Raw genomic sequence first — 10149 nt, forward strand, 5'->3', positions numbered from 1 at the left:
CATGAACTCTGGGTGAAGTTACCTGAACTCTGGTCACATGATGCACTCAGTCACAGTGCTCATCACTCAGTCTGTTATCACACTGATCGTCAATCAATCAATCAATTTAAGGCTGCGCTGTAAAACAAACGACTTCAGGATCATTTCCGAACAGCTTGATCAAAAGATACGGAGACAATGGATTTATTATTAAAATCTATTTTGAGTAATACTGAAACCACAAATGAGTTCGAGTGAAAACAAAGTGAAAACGGTTCCTTTAGAAGCGACAGGAAGGAGAAACGTCTCCGGTCCGTCCAGCAGAGAGCGCTGTGGCCCACAGACTGATCATCACACACAAAGAGAGAGAGGGGGTGAGGGGGTGAGGGGGGACATAAGACATAAAGGGAGAGCGAGGGAGCAGGACAGACATAAAGGCATAGAGGCGCTTGCACACACATCCGTGGAGGATTATCAGACCTGCGGGTCGGCTGATGGACGTGTGGAACTGATCTGGTGGAACATCGACTCGAAGGCCACGCTGCTTTGTTCCTCATCCATTCATTTATTCACTGATTCATCAGTTGGCCGTTTAAACCGTCTGAGGACTGCGATGTCTCTGCTGACTGTCTGCTCAGCCCCTCTTCTCGCAGGTAAAATTATTATATTATTTCTATGTTTTCTATATTTTTATTCTGCATTTTATTCTGAAGGCTTCAGTCTGATTGAAGTCTTGATTCATGTTTTTCTCAGTGTGTGTATTTCAAACCACATAATTACTGGATGCAAAGACAAACACGACAAAAGGAGAATGAAGTTCATTTAAACGTCGGTTCATCAGAGTTGGTAAACACCGGGTCACTGTGAGGGGTCACGACCCAGAGGTTGAGGAACTCTGGATTTATTTGATTTGATTCTGACTTTTCAAGATAAAACATTCACACTTTTTTCAATTTTGAGTTTCGAACAAACGCTTATTATTTAACAATAAAACGGCAGAACTCTGCTTCTTGTGGGGCACCAGAGGGGGAATCAGGGATCAATACCCCAAATGCAAGTAGGTCCAGCAGTCCGGTAGCAGGTATCATACAGGTAATAGGTTACAAACAGGGGCGGGTTCACAGTGGCGTGTGGGTAGGGAGGAAGCGCCGTGAGCCGCAAGGTTGGTGGTTCGAGCCCCGGCTGCCCCGTGTCCCATGTCGAAGTGTCCCTGAGTAAGACACCTGACCCCTGATTGCTCCCCGGGCCAAAATGTAAAAAGTCATGTGTTAAATTGTGATGTAAGTCGCTTTTGGATAAAAGCGTCAGCTAAATGACCTGTAATGTAGATGAGTAACAATGAGGTAACAGACACAAGTATCAGACCGGTATTGAAGGTCAAAGAACTGCAACGTTGTGGTGGTGGTGAGGAGGAGCGTCGAAGGGCAGCAGGTGAGTGAATGAACTGTTGGTTACAAACCGTTCATTGAAAGCTCTGAACGAGACCCCGTGTTGCTCTGCGTTCCTCATGCTTTCTTGTTTATCTGTTATATTTTTTTGAATAACACACAAACTGGAATCTTTCAGGTCTTTGTTTTTTAAATGTGCATTCTGTGAAATGTGCGGCACAAATGAAGATGGTCATTTTCATGATGGTTTGTTATTACACGCCTCCGTGTGATCGCACCTGATGCACGAACAGGTGAGCCGTCGTCCCCTCCGTCCGCAGCGGGTCGATGGATCGAAGTCACATCAGTCTCGTTGTTGTCGTTTACTTTCCCAGCTGCGCTGCTGATGTCATCGTGGTGCGTTCGGGGTCTAAATGTGGAGATTTCTCCCAGAAGGCCTCTGTTCAAGCTGGGTGAGCACCGGCAGCTGGCGTGTCGGGTCCGGGATTGTCCCACAACGCCGAGCATTTCCTGGTCCGTGCCGGAGGACCGGCCTCTGAGGGCCTCAGCCAGCCCCAACAGGACTTGTTCTGTGATGACCTTTGACCCCGTAGCGATGGAAGACGAAGGATCTCTGCTGTGTAAAGTCGTCTGTGGGGAAGAGAAGAAGCAGATCAGGACATTAGTGCGGGTTTATTGTGAGTTCATACGTACTTTTACTCAAGTGCTGTACCGGTTTGAGGTACTTGTACTTTATTTGTGCTTTTATCGCCATCATGTCCTTAACTAACACATGCTGATGATCTCCTACAGTCACATTAATGTAGCAGGAATATTTTCCAGAAACCTCCGAATAGTAAAACACTGATTTACTGATTGATCGATACTTTTAATTACTTTTAACATATTTAACTGCATTTGTGTACTTTTACTTTTAGTGTTTTCACATTGTGGTTTCATCTGTTGATGATGTGTGAGAAAGATGATGCCGTTTAGTCGTGATTCGTTAGCGAGGATGTGCCGAGTCACCGTCCTCCTCTCTGGGTGCAGCCTTCCCATCAGCCCCTCTGATCCGAGGCCAGGACCACCTGCGTCTGGGGGCGGAGTCCACCCTCACCTGCCGGGTGTCTGATCTCCACCCAGCTGAGAAGCTGACCCTCAACTGGCTCCAAGGGGACGCCGTCCTGCAGAGCGCGACGGGGGATTCTGGATCTGACTCGGTCTGGTCTGAATACAGATTCACCCCCCTGAAGTTGGACCCGGAAGGAAACATCAGCTGCAGCGCCACGATGGACCTGCAGGACCTGCCAGATGAGGACAGGAACAAAGAGACCACTGTCCCAATAAACCCCCTCTGTGAGTGATACCATCACCATAACAGATCTCAAAAGTATATTTTTAATAATCAGAGCTTCAACTCAAAACCCAAGTTCCATTCTGACATCGTCCGCGTCCTCTTCAGATGCTCCTGTCGTCAAGGCGACGCCCTCCTCGGAGTCGGCGATGGCCGGCTCTTTGCTCAACCTCACCTGCGTTACGGAGGGAAACCCAGAGCCAACCGTGACCTGGAGCTTCAGGCCGCCGGGCGGTGGGTCTGAGGGGAGGGGTGGAGGCCGGCAGCTGGTCCTGGCGCCGGTGACCCTGTCCGACGCCGGGCGGTACGCCTGCGAGGCCCGCAACTCGGAGGGCAGCCAGACGGCTGAGGTGGAGGTCACCGTTCACGGTGAGAGGGGAGGCTCCTGTTTCGTTCACTCGTCTGTGTGGAACTTCAGACTGACGCACCTGTCTGCTCCGCCCACAGCTCCGCCCACCAACACCTCCCTCTCTGTGAGTCCAGGCGGGGAGGTGACGGAGGGCCAGCAGGTGACGTTGACCTGCCGCTCAGACGGAGTCCCGCCCGCCACGCTGGTCCTGAGGAGAGAGGGGGCGGAGCTTAAGAGGACTGACTCCGCCTCCTCATCACTCTCATTCAGGCTCTCGTCCGCCCAGGTAGGAGACTCCGCCCACTATCAGTGTGAAGCCTCCAACCAGCACGGATCCCAACTGGTCAACAGCTCCGTCGCCGTCGCAGGTACCGGTTCACTTTCCTTTATTTGACTAAAAACCAGTAATAAAACTGGTAATATTTACAGCAACATTTTATTCAAAGCTTGTTCTCCTTGTTCTGTCAGCTCACCCTCTGCGGGTGGAGGTGAGTTCTTCGGCCTCACTAGCGGAGAAGGGTTCAGTTCTGGTCCTGACCTGCAAAGCCTCCGGATGTCTCCGCCCGCCCGTCTTCGCCTGGAGGACGGACCGGGACCGGATCGTCCTCGGGGGGGCGGAGCAGATTGGACAGTCTGTGCTTCGCTTGGAGGACCTGCAGCTGACGGATGAGGGAGGATACACCTGTGAGGCCGAATGTGACTCCGTCACCAGGGCCGCTACCACCCAGGTGCACGTCTACGGTGAGTCCCCGTCACACCTGTAGTGGGTTCAGGCTGGTAGCGACGGGTCTTTATACTGAAATGTATTAATATTAGACATGTTAGCAATAATGAAAACTGTAGAGTTTAATTTCCACAGAAATGGTTTTGTGTTTGAACGGGTGAAACATCACGCGCTGAACTTCCATTTACAGTCATTTAGTTGCTTTTATCCAAAGCAACTTACGAAAAGTGCATTTCAACCACCGAGATACAAACTCAAAAGGGCAAGAAAGTGCAATTTAGTTAAATAAGCCAGTTTACCACTCGCTCTAGATAAGAGGGGTCGACGTGACCCAGGGGGGGTAGAGAGGGTGCGCCGGGAACCGCAAGGTTGGCGGTTCGAGCCCCATCTGCTCCATGTCCCATGTTGAAGTGTCCACGAGCAAGACACCTGACCCACCTGCAAAGGTCTGAAGACCAAAGGTCTGTGTCTGAAGATGTGACGGCTCTCTGCGGTATCTTTTTTTCCCCCCATGTGACCCAGAGAAGTTTCGTCCCACGGATCTGTTCAGTCGGTCTGAAGAGGACAAACCGCGGCGCTCTGACCGGCAGGAACTGACACAGCAGGGGAGAATCTCCCCCCCCGTTCACACACATAGCTGCAACAACACACAATGAGGTCCTCCCCCACACGTAGAAGCCAGAACCCCCCCGAAGAAACACATAGTTTGTTCGTCCGGACTCAAACCTTATCAGAACACTGTACAAGAACACGATAATACTGTCTGAACAAGCAAACCGTATCAAGAGGGCAAACGATCAAAATGAAAGCAAGAGCAAGCGAGGCGATCCGTGAAAAACTAAAGTCATCAACGCCAAAACAGTTGGGAACTTCCTGTCATCTGTTTTTTCTCTTTTAAATGTCGACGCGTCACTTTAACATGATGTTTGGCAGCGATCCGGGTTCCTTAAAGGCCTCTCACGGCCGTTCTTCATCTTTAACCGAAGGGACAAACAAGTTGTTTTGTTGAATGTCAGATATGAGTCACAGAGACGAGGCTTCAAATAGACTGAGGGAAGTTGAGTTCTGAAGGTCTGGATGTTTTGTAGATGATCTCTCGTGGTTCTCCTCCCAGCGTTCCCGTCCGAGCCGGTTCTGGAGGACCCTGGTCCCGTCCTCCTAGGTCAGGCGGCGGTGCACCGCTGCAACGTCAGCGGCGTCTTCTGGGCCAATCAGATGAAGATCTTGTGGCTGCTGGGGAACACAACGCTGATGTCTGAGTCCTTTGCGTCCTCCGGCTCCCTACAGAACATCTCGTCTGTCCTTCAGCTGGAGGTCAATGGGGACCAGCCAGATCTGACCTGCAGGGCTGAGCTGCTGATGGAAGACGGAAAACTGTGGAGGTCCAGGAGGACCAGCGTCCCCCTGCACGTCCATTGTGAGTGTCTTAGGACGGACCGACGGCTGTTTATTGTTAGATAGGTTCAGGTTCTGATGAGGTTTGTGTTCCAGATCCTCCCAGGGGAACCTCCCTCTCAGTGAGTCCAGGTGAGGAGGTGATGGAGGGTCAGAAGGTGACGTTGACCTGCCGCTCAGACGGAGCCCCGCCCACCACGCTGGTGCTGAGGAGAGAGGGGGCGGAGCTGAAGAAGACTGACCCCGCCTCCTCCTCGCTTTCCTTCAGCTTGTCTTCCGCCCAGTTGGAAGACTCCGCCCACTATCAGTGTGAAGCCTCCAACCAGCACGGATCCCAACTGGTCAGCGGCTCCGTCACCGTCTCAGGTACCGGTTTACAGGACGGTGGTTCTGGCGGCACAGTGGGCGAAAACCAGTCGAGGAGTCGAGGAGTCCAGGGGTCCGGCTCCTCTTCTGCTTCTTGTCTCTAAGTAGTCGTGACAGATGTTATCTGAAGGGTCGACTTTTCACTCCCCGCACGATGCTGAGGACGGAAATAACTTCTTACTCCTCTGTTGAGCAATGTGTCTCCCGCTGTGGATGTGGACCAGGCTGAAGGGGCCGTTTTTTTGCCCCGTTTGTGATCGGTTCCGTCTCACCGAGTCCACGTGACTCAACACCTGAGGAGGCGGAGCTACAACAGGCAGGAAGCCCGGTGGCGTTTTCCTTCAATTAACTCCCACCAATCAAACGTTGATCAGAACAAGAAGTGAACCCAGAAGTCACATGGCGTTGTGGTCCTGTGAGAGGTGCTGACGTGTTAAAGGGTCATGGGTCAACAGCCGGAGATCACCGGCTTCACTCTGAGGACAAATTCCTGTTCAATGATAAAGAGATGAAAGAAACCAAACGGATTTCAGAGGAAGTCGGTGTCTCACTGAGTTGTAGTTAGTTTGAAGTGATGAAAATATCCTCAGCAGAGAAAGAAACATCCTGCTGCTCTTTGATGATAAAACACTTTATGGCTGTTCACTTCTTTAACAACCCGGCTCTGTATCTTTGGGGTGAAATCGATCAATCAATTACTTTATTGGCTGAAATTAGTCAGTAAGTATTTTGCAAACAGTTAATTGTTTTGGTTATTATTAGTAAGGCAGTCTTGGTGCTGCATGGGTCCTTTCTCTCCTCTCTCTGTGGGTCATGTGACCAGCTGCATGCTGTGACTCTCATCCGTTTCTTGTGGTCCAGCTCCTCCGAGAAACACCACGGTCCTCGTCCTGCCGTCGACGGTGGTCCAGGAGGGACAAAACGTCACCATCTGCTGCCAGACCGTCAGCTTCCCGCTGTCCGCCGTGGCCCTGAAGAAGCTGACCGACGGGATGGAGCTGCACTCGGCCAACGGGACGTTCCTATTGGTCAACGTCACGGCCAGAGACTCCGGGCAGTACCAGGTCAACGTGACAAACGACCTCGGATACCAGGTCAAAGTCTTCAGCATCATCGTCAGAGGTTCGTGAGACCACGGTCACGTCCGTCCACGACCCGTGTGTCTGGAGCTTTTATTTGACTCTGAAGTCTCTGTCTCCTGCGGTTCCCACAGAGCGAAGCACCAGTCTCCATCCGAGTCTCGGTGCCGTCCTCGTCCCGGTCGCCTGCGCCGCCGCCGGGTTGGCGGCGGCCGCTCTGCTCCTCGACTACCTGAGAAGATCCAGGAAGAAAGGTTTCTACCATCTGCCCCAGTCCCCCCCTAAAGCCTGAGGCTGACACGTGGCTACGACCTCCTAACACGGGCCTTCCAAGTCCCGCCATGCAGCGAGTCCCAACTGACCGACATTGGGGAGAACGTTACGCTTTGTATTTCTTGTTAGATATCGAAGAAAAGACTTCTATTGGCCCTGAACCGGCGGCGAGGAGGAGCAGCAATGCGTGGTCTCCTGACATTAACGTAAACATGAGGAGCAGAGCGCGAGTGCCGTGTGTGTCTCTCTCTCATCCACATCCGATCAGCCCGCTTGGCACTTCTGCTTTGCCCTCTGACCTCTCAGCTCCCTAAATGAGCACCGGGAAAAACGCTTTGGATTATCGGGTCACAACACGCCGCTAACATCTTCCAGCTTGTGTCATGACTAGAACTTTGCAAGATGGGATTTCAACGCACGACCTCCAAGTCTCAATATGTGTCCTTCTCCTCTTAAACATCTACATGTTGCTGCTTATTCTGAACAGCTGTTTTTAATATAATATGATTTTAATATCTGAACGTGTGGCTACAAATACAGTGTCTGGCTACCAGTGGTGTCAAGAAACAAAGTACAAACAGATCGATAGATTGATACTTTATTGATCCCACAAGAGGGAAATTTTGGTATCACAGCAGGATGTACAGGAAGAAAATAGAATTAAAATATACACATTATATACACCTTTAAATACAATATAAGATAAAATAAATATTAAATAAAATAAACTAAAACAAAAGAATAACCTTCAAGAAGAGACAATAATAGTGCAATAATAATAATTTGTAAAAGAGGAAGAGCAGCAACATCACAGCAGTACAGGGTTGTTATTGTCGTTATTTGAGATGATTTATTGTAAGTGTTGTTTCACTGGGCAGGAACGATCTCCTGTGTCGGTCCTCGTGACAGCGCCGCTGAAGGAGTCTGTTGGAGGACGCGCTCCGCTGTCCCTGTAGATACTTTGTTACCTTACTTAAGTAGACACTTTGGGTATCTATACTTTACTGGAGTATTTATTTTTCAGACGACTTCACTTCCACTCCTTATATTTTCACACACAAAAATATCTGCACATTTTACATTTTAATCCTCGTTACTCATAGTTCGTCCCGGCTTGTCGTCGTTCAAACACACAAAGAAAACTATCCAGATAAATCGCGCCATCTGGACAGAGTGAATGTGGTTGTGGTTGGATGAGAAGGATAAACATTTAGCATCCAGACTCTCTCTTGGGAATCTGGCACAACACAGCGACCTGCAAGCAGCGCAGCGTCTTAAACGAAGGGACGTGTGTCTGGATGCGGCTTAAGAAATGAACACACGTGGATTCTGTATTTGCTCATTAAGCCTGAAGAAACGGGTTATTTGGCCTCCATAACCGACCGTCGTGATAATAAATCCTCCTGCCTCCTGCCCCCATGAAGGAGGCTCTGCAGTCTACCAAGTCTATCTGGTTTCATCTGTTTGAGTTCTGCAGCATGCGGGTCGATACGTTTGTCCCTCTGTTGTTTCAGCCTCTGAATGCCGCCATGTTTCCATCATCAGAACAGCAGGTCACCTGACCTGAAGGCACCGTCCGATCACATTGTAACGGACTGACGTGTTCTGTTACACTTTAAGAGTTTGTCCTTAATGGATTTTTTTCCCCTCTTGCATTACTTTTACTTTTTAAGTAGTTTTGAAACCCGTACTTTTTAAGTTGATTCTTCAACTCTTACAGAAGTCTTTTTAACACCTGGTGTCTACACTTCTACTTGAGTAGTGAATGTGAATACTTTTGACTCCTCCGCTGGCTACAATATCCAAAATGTGTAATTCAGCACATGGTTGCATCATTGCAGGACCACTTCCATGGCACAAAACCACACTGCTTCATGACGTAGCTGACAGCTAACGGCAGAGGTTGCATTGACTTTAATAAGATGAATGATCAGCACGACACTATAATGACGCGCGCATGTAGTCTCTTTACACAATGCCGGCACATGAACATCAGTTGTTCTCAGTTTCTGTGGATCAAAGACGTGATCAGCTGTGGGCCTCGCGTTTGTCCCTTTGACTCTTGTCAAACGTTCCCATGTGACTCCGCTGCGTTTTAAACAACCCGAAGAAGAGAGTTTCAGCTGGTTCGGTACTCTGTTCCTCCACCATGAATGTTTCCATTTGTTTTTCACACTGTGCTTTTATTAAAGATGTGTATTTCTTCTCTGGTCTCGGAATTTGTTTTCCTGGGAATTTCCAATGATTCATCACGTTTCTCTTTCACTTTCTCATTCTGTGTTTTGGGGACTTCTCTGCTGGTAACCATGGCGACAGCTAAGCTGCTGATAAAATCCCGAAGAATAAAGACGGACTCTGAGGGGGTTTTCCTGCTCCAGGTTTACGGGGCCGATTCACATCTGAAAACAAGCTCAAAGGAAGTAGTTATTGATCGTCTTCCTCGTGGTGGAATCAGGAGGTCACGAGGAAGTGGCCCAGAAGCCTCTTGTCTACTTCACCTTTAGTAAGAAGAGTTTCCTGCTGTTCGTTTACAGTCACGCCGTCCTCCTCCTCCTCCATGATCATTACTGGTCTCCAAAGTGATGCTAACTAAATAACTAAATCATTATTTTCTATTACCGGTCAGTTCTTTCTTCAAATGCGCCTCTGAAAGATTCTTATTTGGAAACAAAGACGACCACTGTGGTTCTGGCAGTGGGATCGGTCTAATTCCTGGCTCTCTCTGAACTGTTTAAACAAGCAGGACAAATGAATCGAAAGTTCTTTTGGGTTTTTTTTTTTTTGGTCTTCAGCACAAAGCCCATCGGCTCTTCAGCTCGTCGTCATGGGAACAGCAGGGCCTCGGGTGTGAGGTGCGAAAGCGGACGAGCAGCGCCGCTCGTCTCGCGGGTTCCCTTTTCAGTCTTGCTGGAAACATTTTTGCCCCCATTGACATCCACTGACTGGTTTTTTGGATCATCGCGTCAACATAACAAAACGTTCTTGTAAACAAGCTCAGCAATAGAGTGTGAATTCAACCATTTGTCCCTTAACGGTTAAACATGTGATGTTCACCGATAAACATCTGGTCCTCACCATTAAACATCTGATCCAGATGTTACTCTCATGGATCTCCAGTAGGTTAAACGCCGCTGCGGATATCGAGCTACTCCGATACTCTCTCCGGTTTCCCCTCCGTCTCTGAATGACGATGGCTTCAGGACGAAGCTCAAGAGAAGAATCTTTCATACCTGTGATGTTAGGATTTAAATAGTTTAACTACC

At 49.3% G+C, this 10149-nt stretch overlaps 1 protein-coding gene across 2 annotated transcripts; it reads left to right on the plus strand.

Annotated features, from left to right (window-relative positions):
* The first annotated feature begins 54 nt into the window (after positions 1 to 54).
* On the plus strand, positions 55 to 9092 carry vcam1b (vascular cell adhesion molecule 1b). 2 transcript variants are annotated; one of them, XM_040183340.2, is made up of 10 exons: positions 55 to 632; positions 1742 to 2044; positions 2397 to 2702; positions 2809 to 3069; positions 3148 to 3417; positions 3518 to 3790; positions 4888 to 5190; positions 5265 to 5534; positions 6396 to 6656; positions 6748 to 9092. In XM_040183340.2, the coding sequence occupies exons 1-10, from the start codon at positions 224 to 226 to the stop codon at positions 6903 to 6905; spliced, it is 2814 nt and encodes a 937-aa protein (XP_040039274.2). In that variant the 5' UTR covers positions 55 to 223; the 3' UTR covers positions 6906 to 9092. The 2 variants fall into 2 exon arrangements, with proteins under 2 accessions (XP_040039274.2, XP_040039275.2); XM_040183341.2 differs by lacking the exon at positions 55 to 632 and adding an exon at positions 1264 to 1660.
* Positions 9093 to 10149: the final 1057 nt, after the last annotated feature.

Source organism: Gasterosteus aculeatus, chromosome 8 (assembly GCF_964276395.1).
Source record: "Gasterosteus aculeatus chromosome 8, fGasAcu3.hap1.1, whole genome shotgun sequence".
In the NCBI taxonomy this organism is placed as follows: domain Eukaryota; kingdom Metazoa; phylum Chordata; class Actinopteri; order Perciformes; family Gasterosteidae; genus Gasterosteus; species Gasterosteus aculeatus.